The sequence below is a fragment of the Saccostrea echinata genome, unplaced genomic scaffold, assembly GCF_033153115.1.
Source record: "Saccostrea echinata isolate AGI-Se365-2 ecotype Australia unplaced genomic scaffold, CSIRO_AGI_Sech_v1 ptg000001l, whole genome shotgun sequence".
NCBI classification, from domain to species: domain Eukaryota; kingdom Metazoa; phylum Mollusca; class Bivalvia; order Ostreida; family Ostreidae; genus Saccostrea; species Saccostrea echinata.
The window spans coordinates 29,453,129-29,477,500 of record NW_026889750.1 but is presented as its reverse complement, the minus strand read 5'-3'; the positions used below and the strand labels follow the sequence as shown (position 1 = coordinate 29,477,500).

The 24,372-nt window shown below is 32.4% G+C and overlaps 2 protein-coding genes across 3 annotated transcripts in view; one reads left to right on the top strand and one right to left on the bottom strand.

The window, feature by feature from the left end:
• Window positions 1-18,655, bottom strand: part of LOC133188988 (centrosomal protein of 70 kDa-like) — a 19,252-nt gene extending 597 nt beyond the window's left edge. The window contains exons 1-18 of one of the 2 annotated variants that reach the window (XM_061324447.1): window positions 18,624-18,655; window positions 17,116-17,172; window positions 16,892-16,991; window positions 16,540-16,666; window positions 16,208-16,304; window positions 15,672-15,845; window positions 15,376-15,461; window positions 14,926-14,994; window positions 14,080-14,179; window positions 13,560-13,648; window positions 13,278-13,355; window positions 12,530-12,641; window positions 9,856-9,954; window positions 8,792-8,947; window positions 3,445-3,585; window positions 2,772-2,943; window positions 2,021-2,135; window positions 1,194-1,273 (exon numbers count right to left, since the gene is read on the bottom strand). In XM_061324447.1, coding sequence (XP_061180431.1) covers window positions 1,194-1,273; window positions 2,021-2,135; window positions 2,772-2,943; window positions 3,445-3,585; window positions 8,792-8,947; window positions 9,856-9,954; window positions 12,530-12,641; window positions 13,278-13,355; window positions 13,560-13,648; window positions 14,080-14,179; window positions 14,926-14,994; window positions 15,376-15,461; window positions 15,672-15,845; window positions 16,208-16,304; window positions 16,540-16,666; window positions 16,892-16,991; window positions 17,116-17,172; window positions 18,624-18,650 — 1,879 coding nt within the window. In that variant the 5' untranslated portion in view covers window positions 18,651-18,655. The remainder of the gene's footprint in view (window positions 1-1,193; window positions 1,274-2,020; window positions 2,136-2,771; window positions 2,944-3,444; window positions 3,586-8,791; window positions 8,948-9,855; window positions 9,955-12,529; window positions 12,642-13,277; window positions 13,356-13,559; window positions 13,649-14,079; window positions 14,180-14,925; window positions 14,995-15,375; window positions 15,462-15,671; window positions 15,846-16,207; window positions 16,305-16,539; window positions 16,667-16,891; window positions 16,992-17,115; window positions 17,173-18,623) is intronic. The other variant, XM_061324450.1, reaches the window with a different exon arrangement.
• Window positions 18,656-18,829: 174 nt separating this feature from the next.
• On the top strand, window positions 18,830-23,904 carry LOC133175986 (fas apoptotic inhibitory molecule 1-like). The gene is made up of 5 exons (XM_061311191.1): window positions 18,830-18,879; window positions 21,326-21,447; window positions 21,806-22,034; window positions 22,236-22,285; window positions 22,654-23,904. Exons 2-5 carry the CDS (start codon window positions 21,334-21,336, stop codon window positions 22,801-22,803), a joined length of 543 nt encoding a protein of 180 aa, XP_061167175.1. The 5' UTR covers window positions 18,830-18,879; window positions 21,326-21,333; the 3' UTR covers window positions 22,804-23,904.
• Window positions 23,905-24,372: the final 468 nt, after the last annotated feature.

Genomic DNA, 24,372 nt, shown 5'->3' with positions numbered 1-24,372 from the left:
ACATAATTTACTAAAAAAAAATTTTAAAACCTTCCAGATAAAAACTTTTTACTATTTACTTTCCATCTTCGCTAGCCAAGGGTTTCTGATCCGCTACTCTCCTCACAAACCCTTGGCCTAAGTTGCTGTCAAAAGTCGGGACTGTTTTCTTTTACATGATCTCGAATCTTACAATCAACACAATTTGCGTTATCGACAGAAATAAAAAAGCGAATTAAAGTGTTTAGGGAATAATTAACAAGAAGGTATCAAGCAATGTTTATTTGTTATTTAGGGTGCAAATCTACATCTGCAGTAAAGTTACTTAAGATTGGATGACACCATAGCTTTTTATAGAATGGCATGTTATCTTAGCAATCGTTGTTTACTTGTGTTTTTCATTCCCGATGTAATCGTGATTTCTGTTGCTAGTGCTCAGGGTCACTCTTAATTAATAAAACATATAGGGAAAAGAGCGACTCAAATCAAAAGAGTCAAGATATTTTAGGAATGACTCTAATTCTTGGCCAAAATCCGCGAAGCGGATTATAAAACAGCGTAAACTGACCCAAACCAGGTTATACTCGAATAATTTGGCCAAGAATTAGAGTCATTCCTTATAATTTAATTTTAAAATCATTAAATAACTATGAGTGTAAAATTTCGTTGCTTTTTATTAGTTCAAATTTGCCGCTCAATAATACAACCTTTGTAACGGAAGTGATGGGAAGCAAGGGGAGGTAAAAACTGATACATAGGCCTAGCAGCCTTGTTGTTTGTTTACATGTGGTAAGATCGAAAGGTACGTTTATTAAATCTGGAATTTTCCATGAATCTCGAGGACTGGAAATGAGAGGATTGTATGGATACAGATAATTCAGCTGGTTGTCAGGGGGGGGGGGGGGGTGTCCCCATACCAAACCAGGTTATACAGAAATAATTTGTGTTCCTTTTTGGATATTAACCAATCAGAGGCTAGAATAAAAACAAAATTAAATTATTATCATTTACAAAAAGCAATTGCTGATTGGTCAAATGATATCACTCAACTCCAATCACAACTCAAGAAAAAAAATCCAAACTTATTTCAGCACCGTCGGCCAAGGGCTTGTGAGAAGAGTGCGGATCAGAAACCCCTAGCTAGCAAAGATGTTTACATTCTTATCAGTGATAATTTTTAGAAAGAAACTATTAAACACATTTTAGTAACTTACCTAAAATCTCAAACAGTTTCTTGACAATTTCTTGGAACGCTGGGAAGAAATTACTGTGTTCTTCAAGACGTCGTATTACTCTGAAATACAGTCAAACAAAAACACAATGTCTTGACAGTCACATGAGTATCATGGGATTACCATGCTGGGACTAATTCAGCCCCTACCTACATATAGAACCAGAACTCTAGAATCTTGGTAAATAGTAAAAGCTTGTCTTCTAGATGCTCAGAAACAGACTGAGGAAATTTTTTACAAATAAAATGAGTTTCCAGAGTATGGTCAGGTTAGCTTAACCCTAAGGGGCATGATCCCTTGGGATACAAATTCACAATTTAGTAGAGGGCCCATAGCTTACTGTTATCATGCATACAGTTTGCTTGCTAAATGTCAATGAATAAAGATGATTTTCAAATATATTTCAATATATGACCAAATACACTTTAAGTCATTGACTGTTAGTCAACTGACCCTTGGCTTCAGAGAAGTAACTGAAATTGTTCAAAATTAAGTCTTTGGATGATGTACCATGAACAATAGATGGGAAAAAAGCAATATATGTACATCACCTAAGAGACTCAGGTGACCTAAAAGTAAGGTTCCGACACATCACAATGCTTCATTTATTTTCAGGACACATATGAATCGAGGAATTGATTCAAGATACGTTTTATCAATTCAAAAATGCAGACTGAGTTATTTAGCTTAATATACGGCCGAGTTTTGCATATGCCATGGATTGGATAAAAACTCCAGCCATGCAGATGCTGATGACTGGACTGACTCTATGACCTACAGACAACAGATAATGAGGTGAATATATTTACCCTTCTAGGTCCTCTGTTTGTAGGAGAGATTTCAGCTGCTTTGATGTTGTGTTTCTGTAAGTTTGGCAAAGATGTCCCACAGCATCCACAATCTCTGAAGATTTAGCATCTGGATCTGGTAAATGTCAGAACAAACTCTTTCATGAACTATTGTTTAAATATGCCATCCAAATTTTTCTTAAATGGTAAATTGTGTACTACTCAGTAAGATTTAAATCTGCATTGCATTTGATTTCAACAAATTTTATATAAATGAAAACAATATGTTTAGGTCTATAATCTCATTTTGTTTACATATAAATCATATATGGTACCAATTTTGATGCACCAGATGCGCATTTTGACAAATTATGTCTCTTCAGTGATGCTCAAGCCGAAACGTTGGAAATCCAAAATATTTAAATAAAAAAGACTTGGAAGACTTTTGTTCACATACTATAGATGTACACATTGGATTAATTTAATAGTTTAATAATTTAAGCTAATTAAGTAGGCGGTCACAAGTATTCTGCGGAATTTTGTCACAGTGTACTAAATTAAAAATAAAAAAATTCTAAATATACAAGAAATCCATATAATTTCTTACATGCGGATTAAACAAATTTTGATGCCATGGAATTATGACCCCATAGGAAAAAAAAGTATGTTTACAGTATTGAAAATTTCTTTTTTCAAATGTACTGTATATGTGTATCTAGTATAAAGGATAAAATACTACAAAACAACAGCCTACATCTATCTCTTCTCTTACCAAGTCCAAGGAGATTCCGTAAAGTGTTGAGGACATTGTGGACCTCTCCTAGTTTGGTGTAAATATCATTCATTCTGGGAAATACCCCCGACACAGAGGGCACATCAAATAGAGTCTGGAAGTGTCCGACAATATTCTCCAGAACTGTCCGAGAGGGATGCTCTTTTCCATCCTGGTGGGGTAAATCAATAGCTCATGTATGAACCAACAAGGAAATTTAAGAATAAATTTTCTCTCAGTAAATCATTTTAAATAGAAATAAGATTTTCTCATTTTGGGCTTCATATTTCTTTGCTAGTAGGTTGAATGGGATGGTGATTTCATTGGCTGCTTTCAAATAATGCATGAGAAACTCAAATCTTTAATCTTATAACTTTTACTTTTATAAATATATATAAAGTAAAAAATAAAACTCTATTATTTCAAAGCTCTGGAAAATAATGTGACAAAACCCTATAGATGTAATAAAGGAGGGGGGATGGAAAGAATAATCTAAAGATTGTCTCTGAAGAAAGAAAAAAGAACATATATGGCTTGATTTTTGTTTCTTATAATCTGCACACTTATGCTTGCTTTTCACTCTCTGAAATGTATTGGAGTCCCTGTTCCTGTTCAGATACTCCCATTTGATTATAACTATGACAAGACAGAAATAGAATAATTTCAAACTTACCTTTTCCCTAATGATGCCATCATCATACACAATTTTGTCCACCACAGCAATTATCTGGGTCATTGATGGATCACCACTCAATCTGATCTTTAACCAGGGGGCTACCCTTTCACCCAGCTTGTTTAAGGATATCTGAAGCTCCTGCATTAGAAAATCCAAGAGTATTTTTATGCATTTGTTAATTAAACGAAAAAAAAAATCAAACAAAATTCCAAACATAGAATTTACAGTGTTTATAAAACACGAAGAGAAATATTCAAGTGTTTTCTGAAGTCATCCAAGGGACAAAATTGCAATAATTTCAAGACACAGGAAATATCTGTGCCACTTTACATGACACATTGTTGAATAATGATATCCCCCCCCCCCCCCCCCCCCCCCCCCCGAATAACTTTCATGTATATTCCCCGTTTAAGTAAGTAATAGTGATTTCTATTTATCAATACAATGTTCACTTTGAACATTTTTTTCTGGTACTCTATGTTGAAATTGATATTATGTAGATAAACTCAATATGATATAATTTTCTCAATGTCAACCCTCCTACCCTCAACCCCAACCTTCAATTTTCTTTATTGTGTAGAGAGTCCATAAATTGCCTATTTCACATGTCTTTTTTAGAGCATTAGAAAATAGTCTGTAATGTGACATAATTATGAGCAATGTCTGCATTATTACTGGATGTTGAATGATTTAATACTTTATTATGAGTTTGTTTAGTGACTGAACATGACATATTTTGACAAATTTATATCATTACCCTATTTTTAATCCCTCTGAAAGTCCCTTTTTTGCATTTTTATTTACAAAAAAGAAGAGTTTCTTAGGGAAAGAAAACAAAATTAAAAACTATTTATAGTTATGACAGAAGCTCAAAATTTGTTAAAAAGACACATTCACATCACCTGTAAACAATCAGTTTACATAACTTAATTTAGAATGTATCACATACAAGGAAAGAATTGATTAAAATCTTCAAGAGATCATTTGAATTTATCTCTTTGACAGTTTCAGCTAATTTAGGTTTATTTAATTGAAACACTAAACTTCACATTAATTAACACCCCCACCTTGCTAATTTCAAACAGAATACCAATGCAATCACAAACTTTATAAATAAGTCCAAGGAAATTAAATGTCAAGCCCTGGTTAATTATGCCATTCTATGGTAATTTAGGAACACATGCATTATTCAAGATAATTCTATAAACATGATAAAGTACATTGAAATCGTGAAGTTCTCTTTAATGACATATGATGAATGAACCCTTTATTTTGATGGTGAATTGTAACCAAATCCAGTCCTGTCTAGCACATTAATGTTCTTGAGGCATTTCAGGAAATATCCCTTGTTCTTTTATTTCTCATTAATTTTTTTTCTATTTACCATAAGCCATACTTTCCTCCGACAATTTCTTACAACTATCTTTCCAGTAAATCCCATGCTTTTTTATGTTCATTTATTTATTTTGTACAAATTTTCAGAGAATTAATATTTCTGTTTTTCACATGATGTCCTTTAAAAAAATTTAGCATCTCCATTCCCAAAACACGAATTGATGTAAACAAACATGATACAGCAAGTGTTTCCTTTTCAATAAGTGTTAATAAAAGTCAATCAAGAGTCATGTTTTAGAAAATTCTAAAATAACCTACTGAAAATCAGGTATGAAATAAATCAAAGTTAATTTCTGCCTTTTATGTAAATCATCAATTTATATGCAAACCGTGAATACCAGTTTACCCATCAGGTACAAAGAAAAAAGAGTACGTGTGTGTCATATTGTAGAAATTCTCCTACTGACATTTCAAAATGAATGATGTTCCTCAATGAATTAATGGCAGAAAGTAGGCAGTTGCCTTGGCATTCATTCCCTTTAAAAGGTAAAGGTAACCCATCAATCAGCCAGAAAGTTTTTGACCTCAGAATATTTTGATATGAATTCCGGAGAGAAAATTTACATGTCCTCAAGACAGGTGTACTAACAATCACCTGACATTAATCATTCTTGGAGAAAAAGGAGATTTCAATTTTTAGCACACCAACTTGTCGCCAAAACGCACAGGCCATGAATAATAATGGCCAGAGTCATTATGTATGACTCATCAAATATAGATGGGCATAAATATCATACCAGTACTTCTCTGGAAATATTTAAAGGGCACTGGCCTTAATCTATATTTCATCAAATGACTGTATTACCATTTACATAGTTCTTAAATTAAATTATTCTGCAATGAACAATGGCATAAAAACTATTAGTGTTTAAAACAATAAATAATTATATTTCATAAATTTTAAGAAATGTTTACATATTTTGTACCTAATGTAAATAAAACAGACCTGCACATCTAAGACATTATGTCAATCCGAATGAAAATTTTAATTTCAAAATCTCAATTTTCTCAGTATCTTTTAATTGAAACATTAAAGGATTATGCTTTGCATGAAGTAAAACTAGTTCTGCAAAGTTCAACAAACTTTTTCACAGTTGCCATGGAAACAAAAGGGTGGGGGTGATTTACTTGATAATTTTCCCACTAAAAGTATTTTAAAAAATTCGTCCCAAGTTCTGAGGTTTTCAATTTCCAAAACACTTGCCATGGAAACAGAAATCGGAAAATTTCTGAAATCATATATTGCAATTTTGGGGGCAGTTTGGGGGTGACAAATGCTATTGTTTGCATTAGCAAAGTTTCTAATTATCATTGTTATCAGTAAATAAGAAATAATAAATAAGAGTTGGAAGTACCACCCTCGTTTTATTTACAAGTTTTACCCTCAATATCTTGAACCCTCATATATCTCAATTTTTTCTCTGTCCCATTGACTTCAAGATAACAAGGTTTGACTGTGCTGATTGCCTTCTGTGACAAATATTTTTCAAAAATTTGCAAAATATATATTTGATCTTTCTTACTTCTAAATATCAAAAGTCTGTGTTAAAATTCATCTTTTTTCTTTACCACCCATGATACATTTTTAACATTACCTTATTAATTCTAAATGCACCTCTCAATGTAAAAACTGTCATATATTATTTCTACTTAAACGTTTCTTTGTGATTACTAGACCACGTCTGTCTAGGTCAAAAAATTTCAACAACAATATGCCCTATTTATATCCCTGTTTTATCTATGCATGCATCACACTAAAATAACTCTAGATCAGGTATGCATAATAAGAGTAAACATGACAGGAATTACACAAGAGGGATTTTTTTCCCCATCAGTGCCATCCATATGATGATTTAAAACACCATGCCAACGACCCTGACATTATTTTTATACAGTTTCCTCAATTTGTCAACATACAGTGCTGTTAGGCTGATCCATGTGAATAAAACTATCCATCATTTTTGGGATGATTTAGTGGCCATTAAATTTTATCTTAATGAAGATGAATGTCTCTAGTGTCACAGACAGGACAACTGGAAAGGTTTGTCCTTCCAATGAACTTAAAGTTAGAAAAATCCAAAGATTGCTGTTTTTTAAAACCATAAACTTTCCATTAATTAAAATGAGCTATTAGTGTGTTTCTACCTTGTACTGACTGTTCCCTTAAAAAATGTCCATTAAAATTAACCCCAGTAAAAAAAAAAACATTAAATTGAAATGGATTTTTTTTTCTATAATACATACATGTATAATATTTTTCTAATTGAGATAAAAATAAAATTCATGCAAATTTAGTTTACTATGTACTAGAGCAAAATTTGAGACATTGTTGTTGGTGATGAACATTTTATAAAGGAAACAAAGAGATTTATTAGTTTGAGAATTACTTTAGGTATCTCTCTTATCAAAGATTCCTAAACAATAAGAGTTATCTCACTTAGCACAGGGTCAATCTTCTTTAACAGTAACAATTATTTCTCATAGCACAGGTCAATCTTTCTTAACAGTAAAAGTTATCTCATTTAGCAAAAAGTTAACTTTTTTTAAAAGAATGAGAAACAGTGAAAGTTATTTCTCTTAGCAGAGGGTCAATCTTCCTTAACAGTGAGAGTTATCTTTCTTAGAAGAGGGTCCATCTTCCTTTATAGCAAGAGTTATCTCTCTAAGCAGAGGGTCAATCTTCTTTAATAGTAAGAGTTATTTCTCTCATATGAGGGTCAATCATTTTTAAGAGTGAGAAATCTTATCTGTATTTTGTCTGTCATTGAAATAAGTCTGTAAAGTAAGTATATATAAAACTTTAACCTGTAATACTTCTACCAACCTTGCTTTTCAAGCACTGAGGTTACAAGTGCAAGTATACATACTTTGGATTTAAGTTGGAAACATCTTCCTATTTCTAGTACTGAGGATAGGAGATGGATTCTTTTTTAAAGAATACATAATTAAAGTATTTGTATTAAAAAAAATTATTCTATATACACAACTAACCCTAAACTTATGAACTGTACTTATCATTCAAAAGTTCACCTGTCCAGTTGGTCAACAAATAGTGTGTGGCTATTACCTTACCTGTAGGCTATCTTGGTCTTGCTCAAAGCTATGCAGTTAAATATTCAGTAATTACCTTCAACTATCCTGGCCCTGCTCCTAGTCTTGCAGTTTGGTATTATGTAGTATTTACCTGTAAACTATCTTGGTCCTGTTTCCAGCCCTGTAGTTTAATAATCAGTATTTACCTGTAAACTATCTTGGTCCTGTTTCCAGCCCTGTAGTTTGTTATTCAGTATTACCTGTAAACTCTCTTGGTCCTGTTTCCACCCTGTAGTTTGCTAATCAGTGTTTACCTGTAAACTATCTTAGTCCTGTTTCCAGCCCTGTAGTTTGTTATTCAGTATTTACCTGTAAACTATCTTGGTCTTGTTTCCAGCCCTGTAGTTTAATAATCAGTATTTACCTGTAAACTATCTTAGTCCTGTTTCCAGCCCTGTAGTTTGCTATTCAGTATTTACCTGTAAACTATCATGGTCCTGTTTCCAGCCCTGTAGTTTGCTATCCAGTATTTACCTGTAAACTATCTTGGTCCTGTTTCCACCCTGTAGTTTGCTAATCAGTATTTACCTGTCAACTATCCTGGTCCTGTTTCCAGCCCTGTAGTTTGCTAATCAGTATTTACCTGTCAACTATCTTGGTCCTGTTTCCACCCTGTAGTTTGCTATCCAGTATTTACCTGTAAACTATCTTGGCCCTGTTTCCACCCTGTAGTTTGCTAATCAGTATTTACCTGTAAACTATCTTGGTCCTGTTTCCAGTCCTGTAGTTTGTTATTCAGTATTTACCTGTAAACTATCTTGGTCCTGTTTCCAGCCCTGTAGTTTGTTATTCAGTATTTACCTGTAAACTATCTTAGTCCTGTTTCCAGCCCTGTAGTTTGTTATTCAGTATTTACCTGTAAACTATCTTGGTCCTGTTTCCAGCCCTGTAGTTTTGCAACTGTTTTCTGTAGACTTTTTTCTGTCAGTAAATTCTTCTTCCTTGAGGGACTGAGTGTTCTCCCTTGACTTTCCTCTTCATCGAGACAAATGTCCTGTACACAGCGGCAGAACTACAATCAAACACAGACATTTCCTATCAGTAGGCTATGATAAATCTTTATTTTAAATAATGTTTGCTTTTTTAATAAATAATTCAATTTGTATTAAGTATCTCATAAAATAAACAGATCTTTTAATATTGATATAATATCTGTGCTTTACTTCAAAAGTGGTAAATACAGATGATTCCCAATAATGTTTGATAAAATCATCACATTTAGACCAGTATCTTGTCAGTATCTTGTTAATCAGACTTAAATTTGTGTACCAGTATATACAGAAAATATCAAACAAGACAGATTACCCCCCCCCCCCTCAACTTTTCTTCTCAGGAACATCAGGCCATATTTTGAGAACATTGTTTATTTGTGGCAGACAGATGTTCAGAACTCCCCACAGATTGATAATAGCGAGCGCAGTGAGCGGCGCGAAGCACTGCTCGCAATGCGAGCTCTAACGACAATGCCTGGGCGAAGAGAAAATTTGGACTTACACATTGATCCAAACGAATTTTTTTCCGCAGTAACTTTTGGACCCACAATGCATCACTTCTTTAAGTTATGTTCTTGCGAGATTAACAACAAAAGTTTAACAAAAAATAAACTCGCCTTGACTGAATAGATATATTGAGATAAGTAGTAAATAAAATGTTCTTCACTGAAGTCAACAATGTTCAGGCTTCGGTTTGGTAATGCAACTTAAATACGGTGTAATTTGACGTCAGAGTCTAGATGCACCAAATGTCATGTGCAGTTTGACGATCGAGCCCGATCTAAATTAAAACTGAATAAGTATCTGCGCTCGCCCTAACGGTCGCACCGTCAACACATTAGTTGATCTTTTGATAATTAATCAATAGATAGTTTTTTTCAACATATTTTCCTATTTTTCCTAGTGTCCTAACTTTTAATAATTCTACCTGTTCATATCTTTGTGATGTTTCGACATATTCTTTCTGTTTTTGTAACAGTGGAATGACTTCCTCCAGATCTTCTACATCAGTTTCAGTGCATATGTCCTAAAAAAGAATCAGTGTACTTTGTGCTGAAAGTTTCAACCATTTTCTAAAATTGCCAACCATTAACTATCTTTGATATCCTGTCATTGTATTTCATATTATGTACCTTGCAACATAATGCCCAGAGCATTCTCATACATAAAAAGATTTTTCAGCACTTCAGGCACACGAATCATTTATTTCTATATTCTGTATCTTAACTAACATTTTTTTTTAAAAATCCCATTGCATCACCTTTAATTGCACTTACATCATACACCTTGTTTCCTGTAGTTCCTTAATTAACTATATTTAACTGCATGATTATCATAAAAAGAGCTAATACTGAAATGCCTGTTAATTCAGATCCATCTAAGAATCACAGGAAATGTTAAGACTGTGCACAATTATATGTGATTATTTAAGACAATGCCACCACATAACAATGACATAAAGGGATGAATTTTCCAGACGTTACATATCAATCTATCATTATCTTCTTGACTGTCTTAAAAGGAGTGAAAGGAAGTGAATTTATCATTCTAAAAAATACAGATGAAAGGTATAAATCCTGCTAAAATTGCTGCTTTTGTCTTTCTTTAGTCTGATGTGAATTCCATTTAAAGAGCAGGTTCAAATATTTAATACCGGTACTTATCAAATTAAACTAAGGCTTTGCTAACCATTGTTCAATGTTGTGTTAAATGGATAACATCTTCGTTGTTTATTGATCTCATCATTAACTTATGGTTCCACGTAATTTGTATTCTAAGTAATACAAAATAGTAAAATATATACATGGATTCACAAACTAGTATTACAATTGCAGGGGCTTATCAAGAAACCTTACTACCAAGGGGTGACTAAATTAAGAAGGCAAATATTTTGTGACAAGCCCTTATATTACAAGAAATGATTGGAAACATTGGAAGCTTGTGAGAAAAAGATTATATTTGCATGATTTGATAATGGGGCAACCAAGGTCTTACTTTTTGAGTCAGTGAATTTTTGTTACTTTAAAGGGTTTTTATCACGTATCTAAATTTCTTAAAAATGAAACACTATTATATTCTTGAAACATATTATTATCGTTTTATTATGAAATAATGTTGAAAACGGCCGTAATTAGACGATAAAACGCCCGTAATATAGGGTCCTCGAAGTAAAAATCTCCACTAATTAGATAGGGGTCACGTGGTACTGAAACGTCATAGGTGTCAATGGTCAATAGAACTCGTTAAAGCTTATCGTAAGAAAAAAATACATTGAATAGATTTTTACGCTAAATAAATAGAATACACAGTTTGGCCGGTTGAAATTTTGACATAGACTATATTCCATTGGTTATGGACGGTCTATCTTTTAGGTATGAACGTCTAGCAGAGAGAAATAACCCGAAAATATGCCGACAATTGGAGAGAGGTCACCGAAGACGAAGCCGTTGACAACTCGAGACTTCAACTAAATAGAACGAATTACTAAAGTTTAACTTCGTAAACATTTATAAATATGGGAATTTTAAATTCTCCTTCATTATTATTTTAATTAATTATAGATAAATAAATCCTGTATATCTTCTATTAGCTCTAGCAGTGAAAATCATGTACTAGTAATGACATTTCTTCAATGGCGCCGTACGCCATTACGAAGTTCACAACATTCCTACTAGATTCTGTGCGACTTTTAAAAAAATGCGTGTTTGTCATTTATTATTTTTTTGAAAAGTATCTTTCCTTAAAATATGTTATAGGACAGAAAAAAAAAGTCTGTGATCGATCGGGCATAAATGATTGTTCTGAATGGAGATAAATGCCATCGCATTTGCAGAGGAAGGCCCCCCTTTTATCTCTCGACCAAGTCCAGGAAATGTGGGGAAAAAATTCTTCCTAAAACCTTTCTTATGCACATTTGTGCACCATAAAGCCATAATTAAATTATACCTTACAAGTTGTCAATTATTCAATTATCACTTAGTTATTTTCTAACAGGTTTAAAAGACACAACAAATGAGCCCTTTTGTGTACACAATAAGTACTTCGCTTGACCAGGATTGACACCTATGACGTCAGATCAATGGCGTGTAACATCGGCGATCAAAATATGCATATTGAGAAATTCAAACTTTGAATCGCTGATACATCAAAAATATTAATTTTCTAGCAAAGATTTTTTAAATATATGATTTTAATAGCATGTAAACTTTGTCATATCAAAAAATTTTGAAACGTGATAAAAACCCTTTAAGCCATGGTTTATGCTAGTGACCTTGTCTTGTGTATTAGCATATAAATAATCAAAATATATTCTTGAAAATTACTTTACTTTTTAGTTATGTATATGTACTGATGTAATACAATCTGAATTGCACTAAATTGCCAACCACATCCAATTAAAGTGCTGAATACAAAATCAAAATGACATCCAAAGACACAAAACATGAATTTGATGAATGCATACTAAGGAAAATCATCTAGACAAAAGATAAAGGTATACATCAAGTGAAGTCAATGCTAATAAAGATGGAAAAAAATTAATTCACATTGTATTATAAAGAAAGACCATTTCCTTTCAGCTCATTTAAATATGAAAGGCATACCCTGAGATGCTGCCTACAGAAATCTAAAGGGAGATAATCCAGGTCCTCTAATTTAGTACTGTACTTCTTTTTCAGTCTGTATGGGTCTTTGTTTGGCTTTTCACCTGGTATGCTGGAAACAAAGTTCATGGAAAGTAAAATTTCACAACAAAATTTAGTGTATCTTATTGACATTTTTTAGATTTATTGAAAGATTTTTTTTTTATTACTTTTATACTTTAATTTTTTTTCACCGCTATAATACATTGATCCCCCTCCACAATTAACAGTAAACCATTGGATGTGAACATGTCACAGCTATAATATTTTCCTCCCTCTTCTTTACCTTAAGTCTTAATACGGAATCAATATTTCACGGTTAAAATATTTTTGACATACCCATCTCCCCACCCCAAAAATGAAGAAGGATCAACATTTCACAGAGATATTATTTTGAACCCCCTCCTCTTTATCACTGAAAACTAATGGGAGTTCAATATTTCACAGCAATAATATTGTGATAACCCCCCTACATTAGTAGGATCAGCATTTTACAGTCATAAATATTTTTAATTTCCTCTTCATAACTATTGAAATAAAACTGGGTTCCTTATTTCTCAGCCATATAGTCACATGATTCATACAGAATGGGTTTAAACAATAAAGAAGGATGGAAAGCTGGAATTCTAAATTACTGCAGAATACAAACATAACTCCATTTTATAATTAGAAAGTTCTGATCAAAAGAAAAGAAAATTGTAAGTGAAACCTGATGCTGTGGACGGCTAGTAACTTCTCAAGCTTTTTAATTCGTTGTTGGGCCACCCTGTAGTCTTGTAGCTGAGGTCTGTAGGTCACAAAAAATTATGTCAATAAATAATAGCTAAGGACAGTTCTGATTAAAGATTATGTATGATATTTCATTTCTTGTCTGTAAGCTCCACTAAGGCTTAAAATACAAAGATTTTTTCAACAATGTTTAAAATACATTTAAGCATATGAAGAGGGCAGTAGAAAAAGAGGAAAACAGTATAGGTGTCAATGATACGACCTTGACCCTGCCTCCAGACTGATCAACTCTCTGTCATTCTCCAGCTGTTTAATTCTGTCATGGGCTTTTCCCAGCTGCTTTTCATATGTCTATAAATCATGTAAAAAAACAAAATATCAATCTTAATTTTCAGTGCACTGCATCCCATGTACATTAATTAAAAGAAAGGAAATCCATCTAGACAAAAAATATAAATTTGGGTTAAAGTGCATCCTATGCATTATGCATAGAAATGAGGTAAATCAACCTTTTCTTCAGAAGTTTAGATAGTGGGGATAATAAATAAGGATGTCAAATTTGCATCTGTGGAATAGATTACATTGTACTTTAGACAAAATTTATCAGACTACAACATCCTAGTTTTCTTTATTCTATAATAACAGTCTTAACCATTAAAACAAGTTTATTGTATTTTCGTGGCTTGCTTCTGTCAATACATTTAAACTGACTTGAAAACATATACACTAACTTTGACAATGTGTACTGTTTCATTGGGGACTGGCAATATCTGAAGACTTACCCTGACTAAAGATTTCATGTTTTGTGAGGGCTCATTCTGGACTGAGAAGAATGACTTTTCCTCATCATTGAAGTCCTGAGTATCTCCAAGCTCTGCTGACCTGAAAAATAAAATCAAAGATAATATTTAAATTTTACATTTACCAGATGAAAAACCTATTGCATTGACAAAGTAGGACAATTTTTTATAAATATAGTTTGCAAAGATTTTTTTTTTGTTTTGTTTGTTTCTTTTTTTTTCAAGGGGGGGGGGGGGAACCAAAGTGAGTACAATTTTATACCCAACTTCTCCTTCTGAATAAAAATTGGCATAATTTAAAGACAAGCCTAATGATGATAAAATGTATAGTTAAATCTTATGATTTAGGAGATCATGTATCCATGTTCTGTGATGAGGAATATCAGTACAATGTACCAGGTTATCATATTTGTTTTCTGTCTCTATGACATCTAAAACATATGTATTGGTAAATAACTAAGTAACTAACCAATGCTGCCTAAAGATAAAATAATTCATAGCAATATCAATGAAGTTTACAGTCTTAGAAAATTCAAAATATTAATATCATCTTTTTTTTTAAAACCATGGCACTGTCTTTAAATGTTTATAGAGTAAAAAGTGAGTTAACCAAACGTAAACAACTGCTCAATTCTTAAAAGAAGAACATGAATACAAGTACAGCAACTTCCTTCACAAGCTTAACAATGAATCAACAAAATTATATTGGATTTTGGATATTTACAGTATCAGCATTAAATGTAACCTGCTATTGCAAGACATTTTTTTCTCTTTTATTGCACAAATTATATGTAAAGAGAAAGAATATAATGATAGAATAGAGCTTACTTATAAAATTCAACCTGCTTTTGCAAGCCTAGCACCTGTTTTTCATATGCATCTATAATATCTAATAACCTGAAAAATAAGCACACAATATTAGTCTGTGATATAAAAGCAAGAATAAGCCAAAAAAGCTTGCATCTTCTCTATCACTCTATCATACTTGCAGAAAAGAAGCAGTTAAACACAGTAAAATTGCTTATTAACAAGATGAAATCATTATAATTTTTTTACTATGATAAATTTGGAAAATTTTCATTTAGTCCTCAAGTATAACTAAATGTATGTTGCATTATGGAAGTCTTTAATTTCAATAAGATTTATTTATTTAAGAGATATTAAAACATCAAAATGATACAGTCAATTTTAGCAAAATGAGGATCAGAATCCTGTGGAATTGTTAAATCACACTATATAAAATCACTCATCAAAATAAGCTGCTCAGACAGTACTCACTTTTCATCCATGACACTGTGAGCTCTGGCGGTTCTCTTCTTGAATTCCTGGAAGACTTGGCTTTGTCTGGAGGAACGCTTATCTTCCTGAAATACATATATAATGTCAGTGTAGTAAAATGTAAAATAGTTTCCAACAATTCATTAATAAAAAAGCATCACTTCCTAACTGTAAAGCATCTATGTATAAGGCATGAAAAATAATTAGAATACCAATGTAAAAGTAAAATTGATCATTTAATCAGGACCCCCCCCCCCCAATGCTTTTAACTCCTCTTCTTTTTTGTTTCTTTTTACCTCCTCGGCCATTTTTTGCATTTTGGACTTCAGACGTTCTATTTCTCTTTCTTGGCTCTGACATTTTTGTGTGAGCTGTTTACACTTGATGTGCATTGCATTCTTTGTATTGACAAGTTTCTCCTCTTCTTCTGTCATAAATGATCCCCTAGAAGACCCCACTTCCTCAAGCTCCTAATAAAAATACAAGACAGGGATTATTCCTGAAACAAACTAGGGACAACAAACCAACATGAAGGAAAACAAACCCAAATAGGGTAGAAAGTATTTTATCAATAATACAGATTCTTGTCTATGTTTTTAAGTGAACCACATTACATAACTTATACTATCTCATCAAATTTTTTCATGGGTAATCTTGAGAATATCCAGTAATTCACTTCAAATGAAGTTTAATCATATAGCTGACATTCTATTTTGCACACAAAAAAGAATTCCTTTCATTACCTCTTTTAACCAAAGAATTATGCATGAGGATCTTGGACCTCTGAGAAAAAAAGTCCCCTACAAAGATACTTACAAATCGTCATACTCACCTGTACTCTTGACCTTGAACTTTCTAGCAACACTTGCAATTCTTTCATCCTTCCATGGTATTTTAATGTCAAATTGGATTGCTTCTCCATATCTTCTCTAAAAACAAAATATGGAGTACTGAGGCAAGAGAGATAACTCTGTTAACTGATATTTTTTACTTATTCATCAGGTTGTTTATCCTTTAATTAAAGAGAATATTTATTTCTATTTCATCTTTTTTTTGTATCAATCCTTTGGAAAACTGCCCTAATGGAGTGATTCATCAGTTACCATAATTATTTTTCAAATGACTACTAATTAATTCAATAGGAATTGTAAAATAAACATTTACTTAAGTTTGTTGTTAGTGATGATTAAATCCTGAATAAGTGTTTGTCGGTGATCACAATCAGCCACAAGGGATAAAACATTCTCTCTCAGTGTTTTACTCATGGCTGTATCTAAGCATACTGTCCTGCCTATAGTGACATAAAAAAATACAATGCATTAATAACTCTGAAGCCACTATGATATCATGTATTAAATCTACTGAAATTACTACGGTAAATTGCAAAATTTGAATTGGAATTGTATCTTTCAAGAGAGAAATTAAAGAATTTGGAAATTTTAAGCTATAAGTATGACATCATGTCGTGCTTTGTTGACTAAGCCTGCCTGTCTAATAAGTCTATTCCAACATTCACCTGTCATGAGAGCCACGTCCGAGGGATGCAGTAGCTTGATGATTGGAAGACCATGGTTTTTTAGCTTTCTGTTTACATCTGTCCATTCATCAACTTCATTCTTTGTAAAAATGGGGAAAAAATAATATCATCAAACAAAATGATTTAAATTTTATAGAAAAATTGTGCAACAATTAATGGAAAATTAGATTTTCATTGGAAAGATCATTGTTCTAATTTTTTACCTGATAATTTGAGGATGCCATGGAGTTTGATATATTTGTATCCTCTTCATAAGTGACCTACAAGAAAAAACACTTTAATTATTTAAGTTGTTCATTTAGATAGAAGTAGATTGGCGATGAAGAAGGCATATATATTGCAATTTAATTAAAAACAATCTCTCTGATGCACATTTATAATACATGTACAAAATAGCTGCCAACCTTGAGAGATGTCATTAGGGGGTCATATGCATGATCCAACATTCAGACTGAAATACTGCACATAATGGTTTTTTTTTTGAGTAGTTGAAATGGCTAGTTATTTGCACAACTAGCAACATGATTGATTAGATATTTAAATCATCAGTAGGAAAAATGTGAATCGAGATGCCCCCCTAGAATCCAAGCTGACGAGTGGCGAATCTTGTGATTTTTTTATGTACATAATATACATTTTCTTGCTAATTTCAGCAATTTTCAATTTAATTTTTTTGTAAAATTAGTGTATTTAGTAAAATTAGTGTATTTAGTCAGACATAGGAAAACACACAATACACAAAACACACCATCCTGAAACCTAGCGCCTATGGTCTCAATGACTGCAGGTTCCAAGAGGCGGATGCATTAAAAATGATTAGATATCCTGCAGTCGCCCCAGTGGTTGAACTGTCAACATATTATTGGCAAAGTAAATTCGTTCCTGTCATAATAGCGAGCGCAGCAAGCGGCTCAAAGTGCTGCGAGCGGGGCAAAGCGCCGCTCAGCAAGCTCCAACAACAACACCTGGGCAAAGAGAAAATTCGGACAACTGCACATTCATTCAATAGAATTATTTTCCGCAGTAATTCTGGACACACAATCTCTTACTTGTTGTTCTCGCCGCTAACTTTGTTCGTGGGATAACAACAACCAAAAATTCACAGAAAATAAAGTCACCTCAATTTAATGGATATTGCATACAGATAGTAGATTAAACGTTCTTTGTTAAAATTTTTGCACTTTTCAAAACTTCGTAATGGAAATGCAGCTAACATACAACGTCATGTGACGTCACAGTCTAAATGTTCCAAATGTCTCGTGCGGTTTAAAGAGGCGGATCTTAAAATTAAGTGAACAATGCACTTGCCCCAACAGTCGCACTGTTAACATATTATTAATTTAAATCCCAAGTTTTAATTTTAAGGGAATGGTGATTAGTTATTTCTTTATTATTTTATTTTCATGGACATCACTACAGTTGTACAGTTGACACATGTTGATGTCATGTTTCAAACATCTACTTGATTGATAAGGTAGAGAAAAAAAAGTCGATTTCGAATTTTTTTCGCGCCTCAGCATTCATTCCAAGTTCCATCTTGCAAGTCTGTGCAAGTGCAATGCACAGACTCAGTTACTTATTAAGGAAACTACAATTTGATACACGCACAATAAGAATGCACTTATGTAAGATATAAAGTATATTCAATGCTAAAGCACTTTATTGTATTTCTACAGCAATTTCATATTTAACTAAAAAACGCTAATTTTACCTTTCTCGAAGTCTGATTATCCGCCATATTGTTTACAATGCCTAATTGATAAGTTGTTCGTAGAATTTGGAGATAACTTTAATTCTAACGTTGCCAAAGTTTTTGTTTCATTTGTTTAAAAAAATAAATTATTAAAAAAATAAACAAGCTGAGAGTTAAATCCATTTTTACTTTAGAAATTTCTAAAAGAGGATTAGATGTACGATTTAATGGTTACTTTCGTTTCCGTTGGGTTGGCCAGGTACCCGTATTTTGTGTAAGTGTTGCCCAGCAGCATATTTTGATACGTTTTTGACTTATTAAGTTATTTTGACTTATCTATGTTTAACTTTCGATATTTATGCACACAACCTATCACGATAATATGTGTTTTATATTAGTACATTTAGCAAAAAGAATAATACTACATGGCTTCTCAAGCTAATGCCCCTAACTATGAATGTTTAACCGTATTAAGGTTCATTGACCCTCTCGTAAGAGAGATAACTCTTACTGACGTTAATGGTTTTTATCTCCTTAAAAAATTTCGATTTTAAAGGCGATTTGTGTTAATATTTATGCCTTAAATTGTTCACATTTCAATGATATTTAAGGTTTATTTTATAATAATGATTATCATTAATGATTAAAGCAAAAATTTTATATGAGTGGACAGAGGGACAATAAACCTTAAGCACACAGCTCATACTCAGGAGACCACCTAGTCAGAATAATCTGTTTCAGGACGAACCCTCTCTACAGCAAGAATATGTCCCATATAGTACGTTGCAATGTAGCGCTAAATTGGAGCTGAAGAGTACAAAAGGATAGCTACCAAATTAATCATAACAAACATTTTTGTACTTGCATAGGCCTTTTACACAAAAAAAAATCTATATAAAGATGGAGATTCAACTCATTTTCTCAACGCTTTTCTCGCTTCGAATTTACCTGCATCCTCGCAAGCCAGGGGTCTTGAGTCAACACGTTGCCGTTGGACCCCTGGCATATTTCATTCAATATTTGTGGGCTGACTGTAGCGACGTCTTTCGGAAAAATTACAAATCTTGATTGTTTTTCTTATCTCTCAACCAATCACATTAAGCCATTCTATGATAAACAACTTGTAACACGTGCATTTGATGTGTCAACTGAATCCTTGTCAAGTATTTATGAAAGCTTTAATTTGATTGGTGCTTCTCAATGAGAGAAGCAAGCCCACGATTATTGAATGAAATATGTCAGGGGTCCAACGGCAATGTGTTGACTTAGGACCCGTGGCTTGCGAGGATGATTTACCTGTTGACCTTTGGAACTCTCTGCATTATTCATAGTAAATGTGTAGATTAGAATTATATGCCCCTGTTTATTTTGCTACATAGCCAACACCTGGAATGAATTCTATCATTAAACCCTCCTCATCTGGTGCACATATGGATGGTTTGAATTTTAAAGTATGCCATGCTCTAAATGTGTTTAGTATTGAATATCATATTTCTTAATCTTGAATAGCTCTTTTGAATTCTGACAGAGATTGTTTTAAAGCCATCTAACATTACTATTTGTTGAGCTTCCATTATAATAATTGACTGATTATTATAATTAAGCTTAATATAAGTAAATATTCTTAATGTTGTGTTGTGTGAGGGTGGACGTGGGAGTGTGTGTGCTGGGGGTGTCCTCTGTTTCTAACTGCCCCGAAAAAAAAATATAATTACCGTATATACTCGCCTATAAGTCGGATTTTTAGGAGTTAAACTTTGGTCTAAATCTCTATGTCCGACTTATAGGGGAGTTATAAAAAAATTGTATTTTAGAAAGTCCATTCATCTAATATAAGCTTCAAAATACAACCGACTTATAGGCGGACCGACTTATAGGCGAGTATATACGGTAATCAAAATTTATAATGCAAAACCAGTTTCATTCTTCTTTTAAACTGATTTTTCATCCAAATGTTAATCAATTAAAATCAACATGAATTTTATGTAGGAATGCTGCAATACTCACATTTTGATACTTGCAATCTTCTTTCTCTGAATAAGAGTTGTGATTTATTCATCTAAATTGTAAATGATTAAACGACAGCAATGTATACTAATTGTACCTGGATTCATTGAATAAGATTATAGTAACAGTCAGAGTTGTTTTATTTTTACCTAAACATGTAGAATTATTGAATCAATAAGGACACTGTCCGATTCTTGTTTGGTATAATGTAGCTTATCTATGACTGATGATTCACAGTGTTACCTCGTATTGACTGTTGATTTTTGTCATGCAATGACTTTCTGCTTGAATATCGCAGAAGTAGGAAACTCAATATACTGACAGGCAAAGTCATTATTTATAGGGAAAGTAGTCCCAGAAATTGACACTGTATGGAGTTATACTGATTACAGATCTTGTAAATGCCATGTGACTAATTGTGCTAACAAGGATCAAAAGGTGTCAGAAGTGATATTCCCTCTAACAGGGTTTTGGACAAGTCCTTTCATGTTAGCATGTACTTAATAATTAACAGATTTAATTAAACCATTCATAATATATTTCATAACTTAGGTATTTGTATTGATTTTGACACTTCTTGTCTTCACATTTTGTAGCTTCTGTAACAGCCATTGACTGTGTGTAGAGTTATACCAACTCTTTATGGAATATTTATATACTTTGTCATATTAATTGTCAATAATATACGTTTTAACTTTTGTATTTGTGAACAGGATTAATAATGTCTAATGACATTGTGGCCACATGGCAGGTGGCTCTACCTGATGGTGTCCATGACATTGAATTTGAACATGGAACCACATCTGGAAAAAGAGTCATAAGAGTAGATGGCAAGGTACTGTAGATTCCTAAATATACGCGAGGAATAAATTATCGCGTAATTACGCGAGGAGCATCACTCGTGAAATAAAATTACTCGCTTTTATTTTTATGGTGCTTTAATGTATGTAAAATCTCTATATAACTCACCGATTCGTGAATTTTTGTTCCCACGATTTGACGCCCTTGGGTCATTTCGCGATATTAAGTACTCGCGTAAAATAAGGAATTTACAATAAATTAAGATTTCAATGTATCCTAGCTGATTTAAATTAATGAAGTAAAAATATTTCAACAAAAGAAATGTACAGTATGTATTTAAATAATTAAACTTTAAAATTTATAGATGTACATACGTGTTTCGATCATTTTAGGAAATCTATAGGACAGACTGGATGTTTAAGTTGGTTGGCAAGGAGCATTTTCAGATAGGACACAGCAAGGCTAAATGTACAATCACAATAGATGCAGTCAGTGGATTTGCCTATGAATATACCCTAGAAGTTAATGGAAAAAGTTTGAACAAGTTTAGAGAAAATCAGAGTAAAATACAAAAAGCCTGGGTGCTGACTATTGCAGGGAACCCCATTCGTGTGTGCTTAGGTAAGTTTCTGCACCATATGTGTTAGGGAATTTCAGGGAAGGATAAATTAAAATGGTATATATGATCATAGCTCCATTTTTGTATGTTTTTTAATCATGTAAAAATAGCAGCATAACTTGTAGGTGGAAAAAGAAGTTAAATTATGGGGTTAATTATAGCTGTATGATTTTGAAATAATAATATAAGCTTTTTTTCTGCAGAAAAAGACACTTTGGATGTTTGGGTAAATGGAGACAAAGTGGAAACTTTTGTAAGTACATGCTGTAGTTTAAATTGTTACTGTGTTGCGTTGTCAAATATAAGAGGGTCTCATGTCTTCAGCTGCTGTTGTACAGTAGTTTACATTCATAAACTGCATGACAATAAGTACCAGGTAAATGAGAATGTGTGTAGAATTTTATTTAGAGAATGAGCCCTCAGTAAATAGTGTTAGCTATATTATGTGCCAAAGAAAGCAATTTTTGAGAATGTGTAACCCCCTACCCCATACACACACAACATTTTTCATAATGTGAGTAATTCATATGCTCATCTTATGTGACTGGTAACATGATGTATTGCAAAAAAGTTAATGTTCAGTGCTGAAATCAATGCTTTCAACCTTTTGGTCTTTTTCAGGGAGAATTTGGAGAGGAGGGAACTGAAACTCATTTTCAGATAGGCGCTCATTCTGCTCACATTACGGCCATTAGTAGTGGAAAAAGACGTGACGGAATAATACACAAACTATATGTTGATGATACAGAAATCCCAGAATGCAATGAGTGAACCAACTGTGAATTTGACAGCTGATTTTATCCTTTCATTCCACAGCTTTTTTTTCTGTAAACCGATTTGTTTTTGAATAAGTTTGCCATATGATTTATTCATGAAATGTCAATCTGTCCATACTCAGCACTGTTGTGTGAGATGCAATCATTAGTTGGAATCTTCATGATAACTCACAACTGAAATTAACCTTGAAGTAAATTAATTATTGAAATTTATACATAATATATGATTTTTTGGCCAGGTTAAATGAAACATTTTAAAGTTTCTGATTTCCTCGGTAAAAAGAATTCTCTAAATTTTGATTGAAAAAGTCCAAACATAAAATCTAAGAGAAACAACCTGATTAGATTGTCACAGAGTTGTAATAACACCTTACAAAGAGATTTAAAAATGCAATAATATTTTTAGATTCTTCATATTTTACTCATATTGTAAACACTTATATGTTGACAATGACTTTATTGTCTTTCTTTCTCTTTGATTCAGTGCAATTATGGTTGTGAATTTTCAGAAGCCAAACAAGGTATTCGGACAGGAATACTTTTAACAATTACCTCATTTAAAATACAATATTCCCAACATGCTTCAATTTACAGTTGTGATATTGCACATTTACTGAAGAATTTTCTCATGTTACAGTTTACATTTCTTTTTTTTTTATCCCAAAGTTACCTATTGTTGTAAATATGTGACCCTTGACCTATATGTGTGTAGAATGACCTTTCTATATGTGAGCATTTTACATCAATAGATGTTATAACTTCTGTAAGCAGTAGAATATAAGTTAGAGTTTAGTGTTATTATTCCCTGATATTAATAAAAAGTAGCTTCAATTTTAAAATATTTGGATCACCATATTGATATATCATGACCCCTCAATGAATGATACAATAATTTTGACATGTATTTTAGAAGGAACTGCTTGTTCTCTCTATGTTATTTGATTCATGTATTTATGTAGATCTTAAATTAAAAAAAATCTTTTTTATTTTGAACCATGCATTTAAAGTCAAGTTTTCCACTTCCAGTTAGTAATAATGGATTTGTTGTGAATTTATACATATTAAATTATGAAAAAATAAATTAAATTAATAAAGTCTTGTGATGAATTTATTGCTTTATCTCCATATATAGTTTTATTTTTTTTTATCATGTTTTGAATTAAAGATTTTTTTCAAAGCGTATTTTAACTTTTAGTTTTTAGTATACTAGTATTCTGTTGTTTAGATCTTTCTATATGAATATATCTTAATGAATTGTCTTAACATAACACATTCTTAAAATTAACTCCAGTTCCTGTTAAAACAAATATTTGCCACACTAGGGGGAAAAAAATCAAATCAATTTATAAGTGTACTTGAGATTCAATATAAGTATCAGCAATGATGCATTATAGATATGGGAACATCTTGGTATACATGTATGTTGTTATATACATGTACCTCTACTAATTCTTCACTACATTTATATAAAAGTAATTTACTAAATAATATTGCTTCATTAATCCCTAAAAGCCCCTTGAATTAACTATTGTTCCCGAAAACACCCAATGTAAATTTCATGGTT